The 25250-nt window shown below is 43.6% G+C and overlaps 1 protein-coding gene across 1 annotated transcript in view; it reads left to right on the forward strand.

Moving 5' to 3' along the window:
- Nucleotides 1-25038, forward strand: part of LOC311102137 (DISP complex protein LRCH3-like) — a 65290-nt gene extending 40252 nt beyond the window's left edge. Inside the window, exons 7-22 of the mRNA XM_084143369.1 lie at nt 1938-2031; nt 6840-6960; nt 8690-8835; nt 9922-9998; nt 10310-10349; nt 10625-10783; nt 11071-11118; nt 16986-17039; nt 19290-19370; nt 19947-20024; nt 20735-20771; nt 21319-21432; nt 22189-22289; nt 22574-22711; nt 23103-23180; nt 23752-25038. Of these exons, the coding sequence (XP_083999495.1) occupies nt 1938-2031; nt 6840-6960; nt 8690-8835; nt 9922-9998; nt 10310-10349; nt 10625-10783; nt 11071-11118; nt 16986-17039; nt 19290-19370; nt 19947-20024; nt 20735-20771; nt 21319-21432; nt 22189-22289; nt 22574-22711; nt 23103-23180; nt 23752-23952 (1567 nt within the window). The 3' untranslated portion in view covers nt 23953-25038. The remainder of the gene's footprint in view (nt 1-1937; nt 2032-6839; nt 6961-8689; nt 8836-9921; nt 9999-10309; nt 10350-10624; nt 10784-11070; nt 11119-16985; nt 17040-19289; nt 19371-19946; nt 20025-20734; nt 20772-21318; nt 21433-22188; nt 22290-22573; nt 22712-23102; nt 23181-23751) is intronic.
- The last annotated feature ends 212 nt before the right edge of the window (nt 25039-25250 follow it).

Below are 25250 nucleotides of genomic sequence, written 5' to 3' on the forward strand. Positions count from 1 at the left end.
AAAGAGTCTCCCTGCTCCTGTCTTTCTCTGTCAGAGTGTCTACTTTTATCTCTCCCTCACTCAATATTGATATTTTCTGCTCTACAATATCTCTTGCTTTCTCAGAGCCCTCTGTAAATGTTCAAAGCTACTCTACAAGAAACTGTCCAGAGTTTGGTGAGGAGAGGTAGAAATTGAGATAAATGGGAAGTGAGGGAGTGTTAAAAAGAAAAGGTAGAAAGTACATTCAATACCCCATAATGACAAAGCGAAAACAGGTTTTTAGACTTATGCAAATGTATTACAAATAAAAAACAGAAATACTTGATTTACATAAGTATTCAGACCCTTTGCAATGAGACTCGAAATTGAGCTCAGGTGCATCCTCTTTCCATTTATCATCCTTGAGATGTTTCTACAACTTGGAGTCCACCTGTGGTAAATTCAATTGATTGGACATGATTTGGAAAGGCACACACCAGTCTATATAAGGTCCCACAGTTGACAGTGCATGTCAGAGCAAAAACCAAGCCATGAGGTCGATGGAATTGTCCGTAGAGCTGGGGAAGGTTACCAAAAAATGTATGCAGCATTGAAGGTCCCCAAGAACACAGTGGCCTCCATCATTCTTAAATGGAAAAAGATTGGACCCACTTAGACTCTTCCTAGAGCTGGCCGCCCGGACAAACTGAGCAATCGGGGGAGAAGGGCCTTGGTCACTCTGACAGAACCTTCCAGAAGGACAATCATCTCTGCAGCACTCCACCAATAAGGCCTTTATGATAGAGTGGCCAGATGGAAGCCCCTCCTCAGGCTCTGGCTGGGCCACTCAAGGACATTCACAGACTTGTCCCGAAGCCACTCCTGCGTTGTCTTGGCTGTGTGCTTAAAGTTGTTTTCCTGTTGGAAGGTGAGCCTTCACCCCAGTCTGCGGTCCTGAGTGCTCTGGAGCAGCTTTTCATCAAGGATCTCTCTGTACTTTGCTCCGTTCATCTTTGCCTTGATCCTGACTAGTCTTACAGTCCCTGCCGCTGAAAAACATCCCCACAGAATGATGCTGCCACCACCGTGCTTCACCGTAGGGATGGTGCCAGGTTTCCTCCAGACGTGACGCTTGGCATTGAGGCCAAAGAGTTCAATCTTGGTTTCATCAGACCAGAGAATCTTGTTTCTCATGGTCTGAGAGTCCTTTAGGTGCCTTTTGGCAAACTCCAAGCGGGCTGTCATGTGCCTTTTACTGTGGAGTGCCTTTTCCTGAGCAGTGGCTTCCGTCTAGCCACTCTACCATAAAGGCCTGATTGGTGGAGTGCTTCAGAGATGTTTGTCCTTCTGGAAGGTTCTCCCATCTCCACAGAGATTTACATTAATACTTATGTAAATAAGGTATATCTGCTTTTAATTTTTTATACATTTGCAAAAATTTCTACAAACCTGTTTTCGCTTTGTCATTATGGGGTATTGTGTGTAGATTCAGGATTTTTATTTATTTAATCCATTTTAAAATAAGGCTGTAACATAACAAAATGTGGAAAAAGGGAAGATGTCTGAATACATTCCGAATGCACTGTATACATACACTCACATATAGATACTGCCACTGTCCCCATACTCCTAGACACACACTGTACCTGGGTCAAGTACTTCCTTGATTTAGCTTGGAATTTGCACATGTGAGACAGTTATTTTGTACTGCAACTCACTGAATTGCTTGGTTTCAAATGATTGTGTTTTGCTTTTGGTGTTTTGTTTGCTTTTCATATATTGTGAAATTGATGTGTATATGCAGGACTCATCTGCAAAAGAGACCGTGGTCTCAGCATGACTCCCTGCTTAAATGAAGGTTAAATAAAAATAAAAAAATCACAGCTCAAGTGTTTGATATCATTTGACGTTGTGTTTTGACCCACTTCTTGTTCCCAAGGTGGTCTAAAAGTTGATCTTATCTTCTGTACTCTTAGTGTGGAGGAGCTGTACCCTGGCCGGCCGTACGGAGCGCTGGACTCTGGCTTCAACAGCGTGGACAGTGGAGACAAGAGATGGTCAGGCAACGAGGTGAGACGTGCACACACACACACACACACACACACACACACACACACACACGGTCAGACAACTAGGTAAGATTAGAAATAACTCTGGGTCCTCCTAGTAATTGTTGGGTAATTCCATGAATATAGTACATTTTGGGTATTGTAACTTGGTAAAAAAATCTATAATAATTTCACATACTTTTAACAAGGGGTTAAATAAAAAGTACTATAGTAAGTGCCAATAAAGTGAAACTTGTTGTGTGCAACAGGGAGGGACAATTTAAATGCAAGCTTCACATAAAAATGTACATCGTTAAAGAATTTCTAGCCTATCTTTCTATGGGTAACAGGGTTGACGTTTTATGCTCAACGGGCTCAGTTCTCTTCAAATAGCCACACGTTGCCTTGATAACAGCTTTGCACACTCTTGGCATTCTCTCAACCAGTTTCACCTGGAATGCTTTTCCAACAGTCTTGAAGGAGTTCCCACATATGCTGAGCACTTGTTGGCTGCTTTTCCTTCACTCTGCCGTCCGACTCATCCCAATCCATCTCAATTGGGTTTAGGTCGGGGGATTGTGGAGGGCAGGTCATCTATAATAATAATAATAATAATAATATGCCATTTAGCAGACGCTTTTATCCAAAGCGACTTACAGTCGTGCGTGCATACATTTTTGTGTATGGGTGGTCCCGGGGATCGAACCCACTACCTTGGCGTTACAAGCGCCGTGCTCTACCAGCTGAGCTACAGAGGACCATCTGATGCAGCACTCCATCGCTCTCCTTCTTCGTAAAATAGCCCTTACACAGCCTGGAGGTGTGTTGGGTCATTGTCCTTTTGAAAAATAAAATGATAGTCCCACTAAGCCCAAACCAGATGGGATGGCATATCGCGGTAGAATGCTGTGGTAGCCATGCTGGTTAAGTGTGCCTTGAATTCTAAAAAAATCACAGACAGTGTCACCAGCAAAGTACCCCCACACCATAACACCTCCTCCTACATGCTTTACATCATCCGTTCACCCACAACGCGTCTCACAAAGACACAGCGGTTGGAACCAAAAATCTCAAATTTGGACTCCAGACCAAAGGACACATTTCCACCGGTCTCATGTCCATTGCTCATGTTTCTTGGTCCAAGCAGGTCTCTTCTTTCTATTGGTGTCCTTTAGTAGTGGTTTCTTTGCAGCAATTCGACCATGAAGGCCTGATTCACACAGTCCCCTCTGAACAGTTGATGTTGAGATGTGTCTGTTACTTGAACTCTGTGAAGCATTTATTTGGGCTACAATTTCTGAGGCTGGTAACTCTAATGAACTTATCCTCTGCAGCAGAGTTAACTCTGGGTCTTCCATTCCTGTCGCGGTCCTCATGAGAGCCAGTTTCATCATAGCGCTTGATGGTTTTTGCGACTGCACTTGAAGAAACATTCAAAGTTCTTGAAATGTTCCGTATTGACTGACCTTCATGTCTTAAAGTAATGATGGACTGTCGTTTCTCTTTGCTTATTTTAGCTGTTCTTGGTCTTTTACCAAATAGGGCTATCTTCTGTATATCCCCCCTACGTTGTCACAACACAACTGATTGGCTCAAAAGCATTAAGAAGGAAGAAATTCTACAAATGAGCTTTTAAGAAGGCACACCTGTTAATTGAAATGCATTCCAGGTGACTACCTCATGAAGCTGGGTAAGATAATGCCAAGAGTGTGCAAAGCTGTCATCAATACAAAGGGTAGCTATTTGAAGAATCTCAAATATAAAATATATTTTGATTTGTTTAACACTTTTTTGGTTACTACATGATTCCATATGTGTTATTTCATAGTTTTGATGTCTTCACTATTATTCCACAATGTAGGAAATAGTAAAAATAAAGAAAAACCCTTGAATGAGTAGGTGTTCTAAAACTTTTGACCGGTAGTGTAAATAGATATGCTAGCCTATTAGCCATGTTATGACTGACTTGTGATTAGTGCCCTTGCTAGTCTGATTGTATTGACATTCCCAGCCTTAGTTACATTTGTCATTTTTGTCCAAAATATTGAGTCATTGAAACTGAAACAGTGCATCCCGAATGGAGGCAGCAAGCAATGTACCAGGACAGCTGTGATTTAACAACCTGACAGCAATATTTTTTGGACTACCAAGAAATATATTATATTAATCATGCGTTCATCTATTCTGCCAACAATGCCTTAGTGTAGGTCATGGAATGTTGAGTCAAATATAACCTATTTTTAAAACCTCTTATGAAGTTGGTTTTGTAGCATGAACTGGGAATTTGATATTTTTGACTGATATTATGATTGTCTGTTTATTTCATATCTGCAAAGTAGTTAAAACGCTTTCAGTTCCACTTTAAAATAAGGGACAGACGTAAATTAATCACAGTAAATAAATAATAGTCCCAAGTAGCTCAGTTGGTAGAGCATGGCGCTTGCAACGCCAGGGTTGTGGGTTCGTTTCCCACGGGGGGCCAGTATGAAAATGTATGCACTCACTAACTGTAAGTCGCTCTGGATAAGAGCGTCTGCTAAATTACTAAAATGTAAATGTAAAATAAAAAATCTTCAGAAATGACTGTCAAAGCAAGAACATTTACAATGATGGTAAATCTTTACCACTGGCACTGAGTAAAGCCTGTGTGTATGTATGCTGATAACTCAACGTTATACACGTCGGTTTTAGAATGTGAGGCAACTAATAAGCTAGCATTAAATATTTCAAAAACTGAAAGCATTATATTTGGGACAAACCGTTCACTTAACCCGAAACCTCAACTAAATCTTGTAATGAATAATATGGAAATTGAGCAAGTTGAGTGGACAACTGCGTGGTGTAACCCTGGATTGTAAACTGTCATGGTCAAAACATATTGATGCAACGGTAGCTAAGATGGGGAGAGGTCTGTCCGTACAGCCTTATTCTAAAATGTATTAAAAAACAAAAACAGAAATACCTTTATTGTAGAAACATAAGTATTCAGACCCTTTTCTATGAGACTTGAAATTGAGCTCAGGTGCATCCTGTTTCCATTGGTCATCCTTGATGTTTCTACAACTTGATTTGAGTCCACCTTTGGTAAATTAAATCGATGGACATTTGTAAAGGCACACACCTGTCTATATAAGGTCCCACAGTTGACAGTGCATGTCAGAGCAAAAACCAAGCCATGAGGTCGAAGGAATTGTCCGTAGAGCTCCGAGACAGGATTGTGTCGAGGCACAGTTCTGGTAAAGGGTACCAAAAAATGTCTGCAGCATTGAAGGTCCCCAAGAACACAGTGGCCGCCTCCATTCTTAAATGGAAGAAGTTTGGAACCACCAAACTGAGCAATCGGGGGAGAAGGGCCTTGGTGAAGGCGGTTACCAAGAACCCGATGGTCACTCTGACAGAGCTCCAGATTTCCTCTGTGGAGATGGGAGAACGTTCCAGAAGGACAACCATCTCTGCAGCACTCCACCAATCAGGCCTTTATGGTAGAATGGCCAGACGGAAGCCACTCCTCAGTAAAAGGCACCTGACAGCCCGCTTGGAGTTTGCCAAAAGGCACCTAAAGGACTCTAAGAGCATGAGAAGTAAGACTCTCTGGTCTGATGAAACCAAGATTGAACTCCTTGGCCTGAAAGCCAAGTGTCACGTCTGGAGGAAACCAGGCACAGCTCATCACCTGGCCAATACCATTCCAACAGTGAAGCATGGTGGTGGCAGCATCATGCTGTGGGGACGTTTTTCAATAGCAGGGACTGGGAGACTAGTCACGATCCTTGATGAAAACCTGCTCCAGAGCGCTCAGGACCTCAGACTGGGGCGAAGGTTCACCTTCCAACAGGACAACAACCCTAAGCACACAGCCAAGACAATGCAGGAGTGGCTTCGGGACAAGTCTTAATGTCCTTGAGTGGCCCAGCCAGAGCCCGGACTTGAACCCGATCGAACATCTCTGGAGAGACCTGAAAATAGCTGTGCAGCGACGCTCCCCATCCAACCTGACAGAGCTTGAGAGGATCGGCATAGACGAATGGGAGAAACTCCCCAAATACTGGTGTGCCAAGGTTGTAGCGTCATACCCAAGAACACTCAAGGCTGTAATCGCTGCCAAAAGTACTTCAACAAAGTACTGAGTAAAGGGTCTGAATACTTATTTAAATGTGATATTTCATTTTATTATTATAATTTTTGTGCAAAATTCTGGGGTATTATGTGTAGATTGATGGATAATAAAAATAAAAATAAATCAATTTTAGAATAAGGCTATAACGTAACAAAATGTGGAAAAGGTGAAGGGGGTCTGAATACTTTCCAAATGCACTGTATACCCAATTATTTGCGCTCTGTTTTTGAATTGGCATGTTGCAGATGCTATGTAACTGTGTAAGTAAGTTGCACTGTGTATTTACACATAATTACACTGTATAAGGTTCTTAGTGCGTCCCAAATGACAGACCGACTGAGTTCCAAGCGGTCAAAACCATTAGATTTTGAGACGGGGGTGTCACCAAAGCTGTGATGTCGCTAATGTCGTAGCTAATTGTCAAAGATGCATTATGTTGCAGTACAAGCTCAAAACTTTTAACAAAAATGACAATTATGACAGTAACTGTGGTAATTTACATGACAATTAGTCATTATCAAAAATTCCATAGTCCTCACAGCCGTCACCACACACACGTCACAGGTATCATGAATGGCAACAAAGAGCAATCACAAAGGTTCTATGATTGCAAGGTAGTGTCATATTTCACACTTATGTAGAAGCTAATCTCTCCATTAATGCGTTTCTTCCACTCCTATTCATTTACTCTTTCATTCCTTCTTTACCTACAGCCCACGGATGAGTTGTCGGACCTGCCACTGCGTGTGGCAGAGATCACCAAAGAACAGAGACAGCGGCGGGAGAGGGAGGAGCATAGGACGACTGGCTCCCATCCTGTGACCAATGGCACATGTGAGAATCAACAAATGTCTGTTTGTGTGTGTGAACTGAACTGTATTGTACTGTGTTTACAGTATTATTCACAGTATTATTCAATTGTATTCTAGCTTGGGTACCAGTCTGTTGGTTTTAGCTTTTCCCTCCCTGAGACACTGTTTGGCATATGAGAAGAGGTACAAGGAGTGGAATGTTAGCCCAAAACGGGCCTGGATTTCAGGCTGATTATAGTCTACATCTGTGGAAATATACGCTGAACAAAAATATAAACGCAATAAGCCATGTTTCATTTTCCATACGCACAAAAAGCTTATTTCTCTCCAATGTTGTGCACAAATGTGTTTACATCCCTGTTCGTGAGCATTTCTCCTTTGCCAAGATAATCCTTCCACTTGAGAGGTGTGGCATATCAAGAAGCTGATTAAACATCATTACACAGGTGCACCTTGTGCTGGGGACAATTAAAATGCCACTCTAAAATGTGTCGTTTTGTCACAACAAAGCCACAGATGTCTTGAAGGAGCATAGAATTGGCATGCTGACTGCAGGAATGTCCACCAGAGCTGTTGAAGGAGAATTTAATGTTAATATCTCTACCATAAGCCGCCTCCAACGTCGTTTTAGAGAAATAGGCACTATGTCCAACTGGCCTCACAACCGCAGACCACGTGTAACCACGCCAGCCCAGGACCTCCACATCCGGCTTCTTCACCTTCACCTGAGACCAGCCACCTGGACAGCTGATGAAACTGTGGGTTTCCACAACTGAAGAATTTCTGCACAAACTGTCAGAAACCGTCTCAGGAAAGCTCATCTGCGTGCTCGTCGTCCTCACCAGGGTCTTGACATGACTGCGGTTCGGCATCGTAACCGACTTCAGTGGGCAAATGCTCACCTTCGATGGCCACTGGCACGCTGGAGAAGTGTGCTCTTCACGGATGAATCCCGGTTTCAACTCTACCGGGCAGACGGCGTATGGCGTCGTATGGGCGAGCGGTTTGGTGACGTCAACGTTGTGAACAGAGTGCCCCGTGGTGGTGGGGTTATGGTATGGGGAGGGAAAAGCTACGGACAACGAACACAATTGCATTTTATCGATGGCAATTTCAATGCACGGCGATACCATGACGAGTTCCTGAGGCCCATTGTCATGCCATTCATCCGCCGCCATAACCTCATGTTTCAGCATGATAATGCATGGCCCCATGTCGCAAGGACCTGTACACAATTCCTGGAAGCTGAAAATGTCCCAGTTCTTCCATGGCCTGCATACTCACCAGACATGTCACCCGCTGAGCATGTTTGGAATGCTCGGGGTCGACGTGTACGACAGTGTACCAGTTCCTGCCAATATTCAGCAATTTTGCACAGCCATTGAAGAGGAGTGGGACAACATTACACAGGCCACAATCAACAACCTGATCAACTCTATGCGAAGGAGATGTCGCACTGCATGAGGCAAATGGTGCCCACACCAGATACTGACTGGTTTTCTGATCCACGGCCCTACTTTTTTTTTTTTAAAGGTATCTGTGACCAACAGATGCATATCTGTATTCCCAGTCGTGAAATCCATAGATTAGGTCCTAATGAATTTATTTCAACTGACTGATTTCCTTATATAAGTCTTTGAAATTGTTGCATATTTTTGTTCAGTGTATATTCTACATCTTGTGTCTCTTTACTCTGAGCTGGTGTGTAATCTGTCTTTCTGTCTTGTGTCTCTCTATCAATCTGTCTGTAGTAGAGGCAGAGCTGGAGCAGATAGACTTCATTGACAGCTGTACAGGAGAGGAGGAGGAGGAGGAGGGTAGGCGAGGAGAAGTAGCAGCAACCATCAGCCTCAGCTCCCAGTTCATGGCTTACATTGAGCGCCGCATCACCAGAGAGGTAATTGTGTTATTTGTGTGTGTGATATAAAATATAATTTATGCCATTCAGCAAGCCATTTTACATTTTTGCATACATTTTTGTATGGGTGGCCCCAGTGGGAATCACTCACACCCGTACAAGTGCCATGCTCTGCCAACTGAACTAACTGTGTGTGTGTTCATGAGTGTGCGTGTACGTGTGACTGGCCAGGGTGTACAGGACTGTATGTAGAAGGCTAGGGGCCCGTTCATCACAACAGAACGGTATGCAATGTTTAATTCAACAGAAACTGCCTCCTGATGTGGCGCAGCAGTCTAAGGCACTGCATCGCAGTGTTGCGGCGTCACTACAGCCTGGGGTTCGATCCCAGGTGTGTCACAACCGGCCGTGACCAAGAGTCCCATAGGGCGGCGCACAATTGGCCCAGTGTCATCCGGGTTAGGGGAGGATTTGGCCAGGGGGGCTTTACTTGGCTCATCGTGCTCTAGCGACTCCTTGTGGTGGGCTGGGCGCCTGCAAGCTGACTTCAGTCGTCAATTGAACAGTGTTTCCTCCAAAACATTGGTGCAGCTGGCTTCCGGGTTAAGCGAGCGGGTGTTAAGAAGCGCGGCTTGGCGAATCATGTTTTGGAGGACGCATGACTCGATCTTCGTTTCTCCCGAGCCCGTTGGGGAGTTGCAGCGATGAGACAAGATCGCAATTGGATATCAAGAAATTGGGGAGAAAAAGGGGGTAAAATTACAAAATTGAATAGAAATAATAATAATTAAACAGAAACTACTGTTCTGAATGACCAGTTGAAGAACCTGATTATGGTGACCCAGAAAGTGATAGTGTATGGTGTGCTGCATGAGTTTTGCAATTTGAAATGGTCACATCCATATTGATCAGACCACACCTCGCCACACTCCCCAAACGGGAGCAAATGTACCTCAAAGGCAGTTGAAGAATGCGCACTGTTTTAGGGAAACATGTAATTCAGTGCAAATCTTCACACCACATAGAACTGAACGCACCCCTGGTGTGTGTGTGTTTGTGTGTGGTGTAAGAGCAAGATCGTGGCTGGTGTATTGATGACTGTCTCTTGTCTCTGTCTCTTTGTAGGGCTCTCCAGTCAAGTCCAACTCCTCCAGAGACTCAAGGACAGACGACCCGAGGCAACACAATTCTCTGCAGAAGAGGTAGGAAGACGTACACGCACACACACCCTGCCTTTCTTGTAACTTGACCTATAACAGAGTTGTATGTGATGTATAACACTCTCACACAAACACATGAGCCCAGCTCTGTGGCAGATTCTCAGCCTGTGTTATTGTCGTGTCTCTGTTCGGTTTTTAACAACAAAAAAATTGGACTCAACAAATGACCCAATGTACCCAACAGACCATAATCTCCAGTCTAAATAAAGATCTCTAATCTAATGTGTTGAGTTAGATCACACATCTAACCCCCTCCCTTTCCCCATCTGTCTCCCACCCATCCCCTCCCTCAGGACTGCCCATGATCCAGCCTCTTCTGCCTCTCATAATCAGGTAACCCGAGTGTCTAAATGCTCTGTACAGCTTCCAATACTGATTATTACTACGTCAATTACTACTTACATGTTTTAAAACTTCATTTATTGAGTCTAAATGTTGATACCGCCTCTTTTCAACTCCATTCCTCTCTTCCTCGTTCCGCCTCCTCGCCCTCTCTGTTTCCCTCTGCTATCTTCCTTCATCTCCCTCTCTCTCTTGGTTTCTCTCCTCTCGCTTTGTTTCCTCCCCCTTCCTCTCTCTCCCTCCTCCCTCTCTCTCCCTGTGTTCAGAGAGGGTCAGGGGCTGGGGTTGGCGCGGGTCCGGGCGGGGCACCGGGTGGGGGCGTTGAGCACGTGCGGAGGATGGCCCAGTTGGCCGTCCTGCGGTACGAGGAGGAGAGGCAGAAGTCACGCTCAGTGCAGCGGGACGCCGTCATGACCTACGTCAAGGTTCCTCTGACTACTATTAATTTTTATTCTGTTGATTTATGTCTTGCTCTTGTATCACTGTAAGTGGTGGAGTTAATGGAACGTTAGTGGAGAGTTGGTAATAGAAGGGGCTGACACTGATGCTGTGTATGTATCTAGAGTAGCCTTATGTTTTAAAAAGACAAATATATGAATGGCCTCAAATGAAAGTGACATTCTCTAGCGCTTTTTCTAAGTAGACATTTTGACTTTTGGATACTTTTGGAGCGCACTGTGTATGACTGAGACTGGTCTCTCGGTCTCTACAGCACAAAGCGTCTCAAAGTCCTACCAAGCTGAGTCCCACAGAGAACGAGGTGAGTCCACACACTGCTCTCTACACTCTGTTCTCTCTCTCCCTGCCTCCTTCCCTTACCTCTTTGCTCTGTTTTCTCTCACTCTGAAGGTCTCTCCATGGTGAGTTAATGTGTGTGTTGGCATAAATGGTTCTAGTTATAACTGAAGAAGCGTAGGGTTTTATACAAATTCACAGGGGCTCTCTGTAAACATGACCACGCATTTTCTTCAGCAGTCATGTCTGGTGGTGCATTCTACCTCATCCCCCTTTCAATTGTCCTCATCGCGTCCTCCCCACACACACACACACACACACATCCCTCTCTTTTGCTCCTATTGTGGTCACGTGCCTTCCTTCACCCTCCCTCCCCTCTCCAGTTATACCATCACTGATTCTTGAGGGTAAAGACTAAACATCTACGACCCCAGCAAAGTATTGTCGATGTTTAACAATGTTTTATATAAGACTTTATATAATACTTTTTTAAATCTTTTTTGTGCCTACTTTTAAAAAAATCTGTGCTATATGCAGGGTTCCAGACTGCAACCATTTTGTTGCATTTTGCGACCCTTTAACTTCGCTGTGCAAGTTACATTTTTTTATTGGTCGCACATTCTACCTGGTCACCTCAATCAAAACGTCCTATTTTATGGGCGGATAAAACCATGAATTTGTTAAACAGTAAGTGCATTATCCTCATCATTCCTATAATAAAAGTGTCTTTCCTGCTGCTGTGCCAGCCTGTTTCGTTGTGGCCGTCTGCTGTAATGAGCGAGCCTCTCACACTCGCTCTACCCCCTTGTGGGCCCCTCGTGATTGTATAACATTTCAAAATGCAAATGCAGGGAAAAAACACAACTTTTGAAGCAGCTAGTTGTCCATAATAAAGAGAAGAGGGTCTCAGCTTTCTGTAGGTATATAATTTGTATTTCTCAATGATAATTATTGCGCTCAAAGCACACTGTTTTACAATCAAGATATCTGATATGGCTTTGAAATACAGAGCACGCAAAATTGCGCATCGGCCATCGCAAGTGCACTCATTGCAGTTTTTTGGGGGACATTTACTGTTAGATTAATACATTGGCTACTAGCAGTAGGTATTATATTTACAGTTAGCGAGCAAGCTAATGTGTTTTGAGTTTCCACTTCCTCAGGTGGTGAATAAACACCAGTTAAATTAGACCTATAATATAATTAAAAACAAAACACTAAGTTATAACTGAGAAGTAGGCATTGGTCTGAAGAAAAAGAATGGAAATTCACATGAGCTCCACCCATACACACAGCTTTGACCTACTACTGTAACTATGTTGGTCTATTGTACTTCAAACAATGTGTATGCAGGTTGCTTAGGATTCAAACCTTCTCAAACAGTCTAATTCATACTCTAAGAGGAGGTACTCCCACAATAATGTGATTTGTACTGCATCTAGGGGCTTTGGCGGTCATAACATTTTGTCAGCCGGTTGTCATGCCAAAGAATGCCGGATTCACGGTAATTTACCGTTAATTAACATAAAACACGTTTAGCAACTCCAGGCCTCCACGCATACAAGCCTCTGATGAACGCCTTTTGAACATCTACATTTTAGTCTAAGTCTAAATCAATTTAATATACACCATCACAATAAATCCATTATTTATTCTAGGCAGGTCTAAAGAAACATGATCTGAAGAAAATGTATTTCAGAAGAACAGAATATGTATGTTATCTGGCTGTCAACAATCACACACTATTGACAGAACCGGCTCACAAGAGGTGGAAAGGGGGGTCTTACTGTATAGCCCCAGGTTGTAGTAATTCATTTTAAAGAACAAAAGTAGTCCACTACCATGCCCTACCACTCAAGCGACAATCAGTGAAGTGCCAAAGCCCATCTGTTGCCCCTGGATTCAGGGTTAGCGGTAATAACTAAACAAACCTGAATGTACACGCGGTTACTAAAGGAATGATAATGAAGTGCTAGGGAGCTAGCCATGCTGCAGATACATATTACCAGCTTACTTGGCCAATTACCTAATTAACACACTTAGCCGCTGACATAAACGGTATTACAGACGTCTAAACTCTGAGGGAAATACAGTGTGCTGGCTAACAAATGTACAGGAGAAATACATTATAAACAGTGACATGGAAAGCAAGTTACTGTTCATCAACGCACACAAAAGGAACTGTAATGTACAAACATAACCGATAACTTATGCCGCGTTCAAAACAACTAGGAACTCTGAAATCTCCGACTTACGACTTCAGTGTGTTCAAGACAACTGCGAAAAATTGTTTTGAATGGTCATCCAACTTGGCAACTCTGGCATCTTTCTAGACTTTTCGACCTTAAGATCACTGACGTCATGATTTGAACTTGTTTTTTTCCCCCTGAGTTCCCAGTTGAAAAGCACCATTAGTTCTTTACAATAACTGTGAACTTTGCTTGGCATGCACCAGGAGCGTGAATAGAAGGTACTCGCGTGCGCACTGTGCAGGGAGAGACATCATACCTAGAATGAGAACAGCATGAGAGAGGCAGCCTTTCGTATATACTCTATAGGGAACAATTTGGTGGTGGTGGAATAAATGAAATTGCATAAAGACATTTGGCATGGAGAAATTCATATGTAATAGCCATTTTGTTATTCATTACACAATTTACTACAGTAGGCTGCATAAAATAAATGAAGGATAAACAACAACATGTAAGGTAGACTGCATGAGCAGGTCAAATCTTAACATCCTAAAAAGCATATTCAAATCCGTAGTACTCCTCAGAGTGGAATTGCGATTGGATTGCATGGACCACACAGGCAGGTATAGGCACTCTGTTCCTCTTCCCCAAGTGTCATCTTGCCCACAGGGTAAATTGCCTATAGGCAGTCAATCTGTAATGACTGAAACATGCATATTGATTATTAAGTGTGCCCTTATTGTAAGAAATTCATGAGGTCCTTACAATAGAATGCTTTTGATTGTAACAGTAATTAGAAGTATGGTAATAAGAAAGCAGCTAATTATAGGTTAGCAGATTGTGCGCTATCTTGGAATGGATGCAAGGTAGCCTACAAATAATAGGCATTGAAAGTGGATTGCGTCACAATCTGTAAAATGTCAACAAACGCTCCTGTCATTACAGTACCCAGCAAACAACTAGCTAGGCAACTTGTGGGGACACAATTCACCAGACTTCACTTAGTTATTTAGCTAGCTAGCTGGCTGCTTTCCTAGCAAACAAACTTTTGACTGGTACTGTATGCAAATGTAATATTTCCATATTTTTTTGTTTTATATAAATTTGGGGCTAGCGTTTGATGACAACGGAGTACGCTTCCCAGCCTTACATAATTAGAAAGAGGAGATTCTCATGATTAAAATGGTGTCCGACTTGAAAAAATCTAAATATACACATTGTGAGATATTTGGCGAAATAGACATGTCCTTGTAGAATTTTCCCATAGGGAAACAATGGGGCAGCCTCAGAGTTCCAACAATATCGTGTACTTTTTTACATTTTAAATACTAGCTTTTGATGACAACAGAGTACGCTGCCCAGCCTTACATAATTAGAAAGAGGAGATTATCCTGATTTTAAAATGGTGTCTGATTTGAAAAAATATAAATATACACATTGCGAGATATTTTGTGAAATAAACAGACATACCTATATTTCCCCTATAGAAAACAATGGGACGACCTCAGTGCCATTAGTATTTTTTGTTGTTGTTGACGTTTTAACTACCAGCAATTGGTAACAGCATTGCACCCTCCTCAAACTTACCTCATTAGAAATAATATGTTATCCTGATTTAAATGGTGTAGAACTTCAAACCATTACAATACATACAAGGTGGCTGTGGTTCGAATCCCAGAACTGACTAGGTGAAACATCTGTTGATGTACCTTTGAGCAAGGCACTTACCCTAGTCACTCTGGATAAGAGCGTCTGCTAAATGACTAAAATGTAAATGTAAACTAGGCCTCTATGTGAAAGCGTGGCAAAAACGTATTAACTTTTCATTATTCACAGCTTTACTCATCTGTTGACATGGCAGGCAGGCAGCACACTCCTGAAAATGAACTGCTCAGCAAAGCAAAGGCTCAAAAAAAAAAAAAAAAAAACTCATTTTCAGTGTCTGTGTTTATATGTTAAGGGGGTGTTACTTTGGCAGATAACGTCACCCATCTAAATACATTTATGTTAATTTTTTTATAATTAACTAAATGTATGGTGTTTGTCAGTTTCATTGTTTATGCTATAAATGGTTATTTTATGGTTGTAAGTGATCAAATGAACTAGAACATTTTATATTTAGCAATTCTGAGTAATTACTACTTTTAGTAAGGATATACACTTTATTACACCACTCCTGCGCGCATTTTGTTCTGTCCCTTTTCACACTGCTAACGCAAGAGGAAGGACTGAAAAAGCATTTAACAGATTACTGTTAAGTAATATAAATTACCTGATTTAAGCCTACGAGGTTAACGTGGGCAGGTCTCATTGCCGACAATAGCGAAGCAGGCATTGTGACGTGGAACAATGGGCTGGGAATAGAAGGCGAGTTGGTGCCACGGTGCTCAATAGAATTAATAGGAGCTGGCAGGGTGGAACAAATGTCCTAAAATAAGGCCTGTTTTTTCTCTATTACTTCAAAACTACGGCAAGCATGAAACTGGGCTCCACGGTGGATGGAATGAACTAGTTTTTATCAGAAAAAAGCGTTGTTAAAAATGTAGTGTCCAACCTATTAATGTTAACGTTACAGCCCTGTTGGCTTGTAGCTAGCGAACGTTATTGGCTAACATTAGTTGGCTAGCTAACTGGCAATAGCAGTCAAGGAGGTTCGCTATCTTATTTGTGCTTATTACATGCAAGTGTCAAGGCCAACAATTTACACAGATGGCTTCAGCCATGTGAAAAACCTTCCATAGCAAAATACAGCTCGCTTCCTTTGCTTGTAGCTTGCCTCTCATCCGACTGGTGTTAGCTAGCTACTAGCACTGTTGCTGCGCAACCCAAGTGCTTTGGTCCGGTTTTAGAACTCTTGAGATTCGGCTGAAAATATGTTGGCATTGTCAGAAATGCTACAAAAGGGTAGCACGTCGTTGGTTCTTAATGGACAGAAATGAGCACGTGAGAGTGATACATTATACATTTCATAAACTGTTGCACCTACAAACGTATTCAGTCCGAAAGGTGGCAAGTCTAATGCTGACTTTATGGACGCTGTAGCCTCGTTTTAATCCGACGTCTAGAATTTGAGCTAGGTTTGGGCCAAAAAATCGTGACTAGAGGCAGGGAGTGTGTTGTGTATGGTCAGTCAAGTTTATTTACACATTTCCATCGACATTGGTGTCATATTGGTTTAGATATGACGGTAGGGAAATTGGAATGTAACATTGAGCTTCAACCAATGCATATACTATAACCCAATAATATTAGTGCACATAAAGACAAAAAAAGTCATTTCCGGAGCCCTATATTGACAGTAAAATATAACAAAAGTAGCCTAATTGTCAACCCAAGATTCATGACAATCACTGGATTAGGTTGCATATCAAAGTATTTTGAATCATGCATTCCTGCTTGGACATGTTGGACACTTATTTATTGAATACCATCTCTGTAGTCTATGACACTTCTTAATAAAGCATTGTGAATTACTTTGTAATTACAGGTGCTGACTCAAATGTATTATATTGTGGGACGCTGCACACATTTTTTCCCAGGGGTTCCACCAAATCATGGGCTGGTGCCACCAACTGAAAATGTTAGTCTAGAGCCCTGGCTATATATCCTAGCTATCTCCCCCTCCCCCCTCTCCAGCCTCACCTCCTGTCTTCCCTGTGTGTTCTGTCCTCATTCCCTCTCTTCCACTCCTCCCTGCCAGAACGCGTACCCCTCCAGGCGTTCCACCCACACGGACGACTCAGCCCTCTTCGTGGTAAGGCGCCGTGGCTGTGCTTCCATTCTCTTCTTCCATTCTTCTCCTACAAGTGTGCACTCCTTCACTCCTCCACTGATTTTAAAACAGTGGTCAATTTTTTATTTTTTTTATTAATTGCATTTTCATCTCTTATCAAAATGAAAAGAAACCAATAAATACATTTACTCAATAAAATGTTATTTTTCAAGTTATCTTTCTCAAAAACGTTCATATCCTTCCATGCAATAATCTGTACTCTTAATTTAGAAACAATACTTGGTGACCCCACTGCAGTTCCCGGTCGGCCACACAAGGGCGCGAGCCCCCGACTTCAAAATACGACTTTTCTTTTAAGGGAGCAACTGGGGAAATAAATATGGTAGCCCATGGCATGCTTACACCAATCTAATGCTGTTCTGGGGGATAAAAAACATTTTTTTAAATTATTTCAACAAAAATGAATCTTATGCTTTTAAACCCATGTGGGGGAGTAAACGAGTGCCCACTTTAGGAGAACAGTAGGAAATGGGAACACGACCAGTGTGTCACCTGCTCTCTGTCTGTCCTTTACCCACCCGTCAACACCCAATAACCTTTCATAGTCCTCCCCCTCTAACTAGTCTTCCATGGTTGGATTAACACTTTTGTCTACTGTTTGGTTATATAGCTACACATGTTAATCTATAGACTTACAGGTAACTGACAAAATAAAGGAAACACTTGAGTAAATGAGGGATACAAAGTATATTGAAAGCAGGTGCTTCCACACAGGTGTGGTTCCTGAGTTAATTAAGCAATAAACATCCCATCATGCTTAGGGTCATGTATAAAAATGCCCAGTTGCCCATTATTTTGGCTACCATGGTTAGAAGAGATCTAAGTCACTTTGAAAGAGGGGTCTCAAAGGAGCGTAGGGGGTTTAAAGGGTGTGTGTCTCAGTCACCAAATCTCAACCCAATTGAACACCACCATCAACAAAACACCAAAGGATGGAATTTCTCATAGAAGAATGGTGACGCATCCCTCCAATAGAGTTCCAGACACTTGTAGAATCTATTCCAAGGAGCATTGAAGCTGTTCTGGTGGCTCGTGGTGGCCCAACGCCCTATTAAGACACTTGTATTTAGGTGTTTCCTTTATTATGGCAGTTACCTGTATTTCATCATATGCATTACTTTTTCAGTATGTCTGTCTGTGTGGAAATCTGGTCTTTCTAATTGCATCTGACAATCTTATGGACTGCGTTTAGTTTTTCCAATTATCCAACAGTCTTTTGGTCAGTGAGCGATGCAAATCCTGCCGTTCACGGCCACTGTAAAAGAAGAGTCTGCCGTTTGACAACATTAACTGGATCGTGTTCATTACGCACCAAACGGAAGAAAGCGGATGGAACTGCCAAGTGGGACTAGGATAAAACGCTCATTTTCATTTTCTGTCAAGTGCCCTAATGAACACAACCCTGGCTATTGTAACTTTTTCACACTAACATTCCTCCAACCCAAACTGTACTCCTCTGGCTCACTTTTCTCTGAGCACAGTACGGTGTAACTCAAGGATCAGCCTGCTTTGGTAGACACGGCTTATTTACAGCCTGGTTTGGGCGGGACTTGGCGAGCTAACCATGCCCCTCAGCTCAGTTAAAATGATATTTTACTCAAAAAAACCTTTAAGTAGTTTAAGATGGAGCACTGTACTGAAAGTGCTCTTCCTTGAAAACTTAATCTGCTGACATGCACAATTTGTGACTGTCAACAGTATACTAATGAACAAAATACCAAAATATGTTTTATTAAAATATCCCTTTAAAAGGGGGCTGACACTAGTTACGTAATCGGGTGCAGGGAAGGAAATGTAAAATGGAAATATCCACACCAGCACAGTATGGTTTGGGTCTGCACGATAGTGTGAAAATGCTGTTAGTAGAGTTATTAGATGACCTGCTGCTTGGTTCTGGGGTTCAGCTGGCTGTTGGAATCCTTGCCTGTCCCCCTTGCTTTCTGACTAAACTTTCTTTTACTAACCTATTCCAGAGACAATGTCTGTGTCCCAAATGGCACCCTATTCCCTATATAGTGCCCCAATTTTGACCAGAGCCCATAAGGCGCAGCAAATAGGTCCCTTCGTCTTCCTGACGCATTGTAACCAGCTTACACCTGTCCTGGCTTAACCCCTCTCTTCTTCTCCTCCTTCTTTCCCTTCCGATTCCCCTCTTTCTGTATTTGTTTATTTTCTCTCTCTTTCTCCCTTCTCCGGCTGGTTCACTGTTAGAGCGAGTACCAGCCTCTCATGGTGTTTGAGATAGACACTGACACCAACACTATAAAGAGGAGGCCTGGCACTCACAAGCAGGTGAAACACACTTTTTGCTACAGTACTACACACGCACACAAACATTTGACTTGTTTCACACGCACAATTAGGGAGCAACTGTGTACACAGCATACATACACACACAGTCACACATTGTTGGAGTAATCATACACAGCAATACACACATACAAACAAACAAATCAAGTCATAGGCACTTAACCCATATTGCTCTGGATAAGAGCGTCTGCTAAATGACTAAAATGAAAAATGATATACATGTGCTGTCTGCAAATATACCATCCCAAACACACGCACACAGTTGTTGTTTTGCGGCCCGTATCTGTGCAGCATGCTGTGTGTGCACTGTGCTTACTCAACAGTACAAAATTTTCTCTATCTCTCTCTGCATATAAAATCTCTCCATTATTCCACGTCTTTCTTTTTATTTTATTTTCCTTCACACTTCCTTGAGTTACTCTTTCTCCTCAATTCTCATTGGATTTTCTAAAAACAAATCCCTCAATCCACCTTTTGCCATTCCTTTCTTGTCTCTCTATGTTCCTCCTTTTACTTTTGTCCTCCTGCACTCTTTCTTCCTGCACCACCTCCCCCCAGTCTCTTTCTGGGTCTGGGATGTCCATAGATGGGTGTCCCTCTTATCCTGCCGACATCGTCCCCACGTGTCTACTGCAGGTACTGAAACCTTGCACGTCTTCTTTTCAGAGCAACCTCCCTTTTCCGTCTCTTTCTCTTTATTTCCTTATACTTTGGGTTTTAGAGCATGCTGCTAAACACTGGTCCAGGGCCAGTTTAGTGATGGTTTGTCAAGCGCATGTGTGGTGTGCTCCCCCGTGCAAAATGGCTGCCGTGGCATCACCCAGGTGTGAGCTACACTTTGGTGGTGGATGGGGTGAGTTTCCCCTGTACAATGGAAACACTTTGAGCACCTAGTAGGAAAGCACTAGGCCCTTTCTAAATCCAATCCATTAATATTCTTGTTATTATTAGCTAACCCTAAGGGGCACTCTACCTACCTGCAGCCAGAGAGCCTGCTCCAGGGCTCTATGCCCATAATACACCATCTCCTATGTAATGGTTGCCGAACTTTGATGTAGGGGTAAAATATAGGTCTGTAAACATCAAACAGTCAAGATGAATGCTAATGCTAACAGCGCTAATGTTGGCGTCAAAGGGTGCTTGAGTGATGTTTACGGGCCTTTACCCTCCCTCATTACATCTCTGGTGCCAACGGAGGTGTGAGACACCTGAGTATTGTTGAGAGAACCGTATATGCATGAATGCTGGTGTTTTCGTCCTGACTCAAATTGAAAGAGGGATGAAATGTACTCTCTCTCTCTCCCTCTCTCTGTTTGCTCTCCGCTGGGACTCGACTGGCCACTCAGCAGGGCGAGGATCGCTCCTCCTCCCTGTCTCCCACAGGTAAGACACCAGTCACACTATTCCTGCTGCCGTTCACTGCTAGGTGCAGCTATTCCCACTGGCTTCCAGGGAAACCAGAGTATCAATGGCTGTGAACTTGAGCAGCTTCCCACACACTCCTCCCCTCTCCTTTCTAATTTTCTGTATCCCAAATTGACCACTACCCCTTAGATGTTCCTGTGGATCTTCTTATTGGTGTCAGAGTGGCGCAGTGGTCTAAGCTGTGCCACTAGAGATCCTGGTTCGAATCCAGGCTCTGTCGTAGCCGGCCGCGACCGGGAGACCCATGGGGCGGCGCGCAATTGGCCCAGCGTCGTCCAGGGTAGGGGAGGGAATGGCCGGCAGGGATGTAGCTCAGTTGATAGAGCATGGCGTTTGCAACGCCAAGGTTGTGGGTTCGATTCCCACAGGGGGTATGAAAAAAAATAATGTATGCACTAACTAACTGTAAGTCGCTCTGGATAAGAGCGTCTGCTAAATGACTAAAATGTAAATGTAAAATTACACGTCCTATTCACTCTCCCACCTGCTCACTTCCTGTTTGCAGCCCTCCAATCACCTTCTTACCCCGGCCCTGTTGCCCCGCCCTCCTGCCGGGGGCCCGCCCAGCGGCCAGAAAGCTTCTTGTTTCGCCTCAGCCAGAAGGAAGAGCAGAGGAGAGGTATGTTACCGGATCACAACTGTCTGGATGGCCTTGGGAGCTTTCAGAAGAGAGTGTTGGTACCAATGCGCATGTCACAATTGAGTGTCATATGTGACATTGCTCTGGTAACTGTGGCTGGGCTGATGGACTCGTCTGGATGGGATCCTGCACAGTCACTGAGCGATACTGTGGATAGTCAAACATAATAGAAGGTTCACACCCTTAGAATTAAATTGGGGGGGGGGGGACAGATTTTGGATATGGACAGATTTCTATGTTTTAAGTGGGGGAGGGGAAATTGTCGCCTTTTGTTTTTACTATTATGTGTGATGGTCCCCTCTTAGTTTTGTGATCCCATCTATTACTTTGAGTTCTGTCTAGGTCAGAGGTCTGTCTGTCTGTCTGTCTGTAGCTGTAGAGTTCAGTGACTTCCATGTGTCTGTTGCTTACAGTTTCAGAGCTCAGTTTTCTGATGGTTTTGTTCCATCTCTCTATTACTTCAAGTTCTGTCTGTTGCTGTAGAGTCCCTTCCGTCTGTTGCTGTAGAGCTCCGTCTGTCTGTTGCTCAGAGCTTGTCTACAGCTCAGAGTTCCGTCTGCCTGTTGCTGTAGAGTTCAGTCTATCTGCTGTAGTTTGCCTTCTGAATTGTTTGCCAGCCGTCTGATCATGCCATTGTATCTGTAGAGAGCTGGACTTTCCCCCTCTTCAGGATTAATTATTAGCACCCATTCTGTTTGTATGTTTGAGCCTGTCTGTTTCTGCCTTCCTCCCCAGGTGATGGTGCCTCCCCCAGGCCGGAGCCTGAAGAGGTGACCCCTTCCCAGCCTCAAGGCCCCGTGGGAGAGGAGGCTGCTCTGGTGGAGCAACTGCGGAAGGTGAACAACACCCGACAAACAGATTCTCCCCCCTTTTAACCAAACAATTAAGGCCTGGAGTTTGTGCTGGGTTCCTTGGCCCATATTCATAAAGCGTAGGAGTGCTAAACTAGAATCAGTTTTGCCTTTCAGATCATAATGAGTACAATTATATGGACACAGGGGACCTGTGCACTCCTACTCTGAGATGCTTTATGAGCCCAGGGCAGATCACAAGGTCAGGAACAACTCCTTGCCCTACATGTGCTGATCCCCCTGTAACTTTGTCGTACTCTATTTTGTAGAACATCGAGTCGCGTCTGAAAGTGTCCTTGCCCAGCGACCTCGGAGCAGCACTGACAGACGGGGTCGTGCTCTGCCATCTAGCCAATCACATGTGGCCACGATCCGTACCCAGCATCCATGTGCCCTCCCCTGCTGTGGTGAGTGTTTGTGTGTGTGTGTGTTTGCATGAGCATGTGTGTTTGCGCATGTTGTATGTGTGCTGTGCGTGCATACCATGCATGCATTAGTGAGATGTCAGTTTTAGAATTAATTTAGTCAGTGTGACTTTCTGTCAGGAACACTACACTTCAAGCATATCAATACAACACTGCTACTTTTTACTTTGCGAAAGATTTGCATTTGGGTTATGATCAGACACTGCCTTACGTCCCAAATAGCACCCTATTCCCTATATAGTGCACTACTGTGACCATAGCCCTATAGGCCCTGGTCAAAAGTAGTGCTCTATACAGGGAAAAGGGTGCCATTTGGGACACAGCCGCCGTTGTTGTGCTTACCATTGTCCCCGTTCTGTCTGTGTCCATCAAGCCCAAACTGACCATGGCCAAGTGTCGGCGGAACGTGGAGAACTTTCTGGAGGCGTGTCGCAGGATCGGGGTTCCACAGGTAAGACCTTCACACTAGTTGAGTAAAGGTATGGCATCCTCAACTCTCTAGTCTTCCTGCTTAAACGTCTGTGTGTTTGTGATGGGTTAGATACAAGAGGACCTTTACTGACTGACTGTGTTCTACAGAAATTCAATTAATTTGCTAGCAGCAGACAGTGACCTCACCAAATTAATGAAATACCTGAAGGCTACTTTCAGACAATGCAATATTTATTGTACAGAGTAGGGAGACAAACTCCCTCTACTACTCTACTTTTTGTATCAACAACGGTTTAGCCTAGTTCTCTGTCCCTGCTCTTTTTATCAATTGACTCCAGCAAACTCAAGTGACAAACTGGCAACCGGCAAAGCTTTTGTAAACTGGATTTGGAGAGACGCTTAATAACAGTAACCTTCTTTCTGTCTCTTTCCGCTCCTCCACTCTTCTCTTTCTTTTAACCATAACACTTCCCTCTCAAACGCATCTTCCATCTGTCCATCCAAACACAAAACTCCCCTGTGTGATCTTATCCTTTGCCTTCCCCCTCCCTCCGCTATTCTCTTCCACCACTTCACCTCCCATGGGACAGGAGAGGCTGTGCACAGTGGAGGAGGTTCTGGATGGCCGGGGAGGCTGTGTTTACGGGATGCTGGGAGTCCTGCTCTCCATGGCTCCTCCCCGCCTCCTAATGCGTTCTCCCCCGGCCCAGCTGGCAGGCTTCGCCCTGTTCTATCTGTCCATCATGTCTGTGTTGTGTGCCCTGTACTGCCACCTGGTGCCCCACCTCTGAACTGTCTGTCTGGACAACACAATCCCTTCCTCACCTTCCTCGTCCCACAACGAACTGACTCTCTACTACTCGTGCACGCACGCTCGCACACACACACACACACACACACACAGTTGTTTGTTGGGGAAGGTTACTTGCGTCCCAACAAGGAGTGGCGAGGTGGACCTTCAATGCTCCCTCGTTACCCTTCTGTCATGTACTAGAACTGCCCCCCATTGAGAGAGACAGCGAGACCCTGGAGGTTGCTGTGTTGTCTGTGTCACTGAACTGTCCACTACTGTACCTACCTACTGAACCTCCTCCTGTGCCTTAAGTTTGTCTGCCTGCCTATGTGTGTGCGTGTGTGTTTTTAGATGGAACCTTCCCACCCGAAAGCACTTCCATTGCACTGATAACATCAATCAAGTCAGAGTGCTTGTCATATGTAGCCCACGTGCTTCCTCCCTCCTCCTGCCCCTGAGAAGAACCAACCACAAGTAATCTGACCAACCAACGCCAAGCGCTTCTCTTCTCTCCTGACTCGAACACAGCTTAGCCTTAGCTGCAAAATCAGTCTGAAGTTTATGCCTAATCAAAAAGAGAGCATGTCGTCGAGGGTCATTTTCTAAGCCTTTGAGTCCTTGCTGACGCACAATCAAGTATCCTACAGGAACTTTTTCTTCTTGACTGTCTGTGATCCAGCCCCCCCTCAGTCCTAATGCTCATTTTGTGGCGCCGGGATGACGTTTCCCCCTAAGTACAGATCTAGGATCAGCTTCCCCTCCCCAATCCTAACCTTAACTGAAACGCTCAAATCAACCTACATTTTATATGTCGACGTTATGTAACCTTGTTGAACGTGACGTTATGAAAATGCTTTTAAAACATAATATTATACATTTTTCGAGCGCCTTGCACAAGCTTAGAGAGATGTGGCCACAGCCATATTGAAATAAAGTAATGGGAATGGTAGTGTCTGCACGCCTATTGTACACGCCCTTGACTTTTTCAAAATTTTGTTGTTACAAAGTGGCATTAAAATGGATTTCATTGTCCTTTTTTTGTCTACGATCTACACAAAATACTCTGTCAAAGTGGTGAAAAAATATAAAACCCTAATATCTTGATTTAGATACGTATTCAATACATGAGTCCAATACATGTTAGAATCACCTTTGGCAGTGATTACAGCTGTGAGCTCTGTTAAATTGGTTGTTGATCATTGCTAGACATCCATTTTCAGGTTTTGCCATAGATTTTCAAGAAGATTTAAGTCAAAACTGTAACTCGGCCACTCAGGAACATTCACTGTCTTGGTA

This window comes from Coregonus lavaretus, assembly GCF_964263955.1.
Source record: "Coregonus lavaretus genome assembly, chromosome: 26".
Taxonomy (NCBI): Eukaryota; Metazoa; Chordata; class Actinopteri; order Salmoniformes; family Salmonidae; genus Coregonus; species Coregonus lavaretus.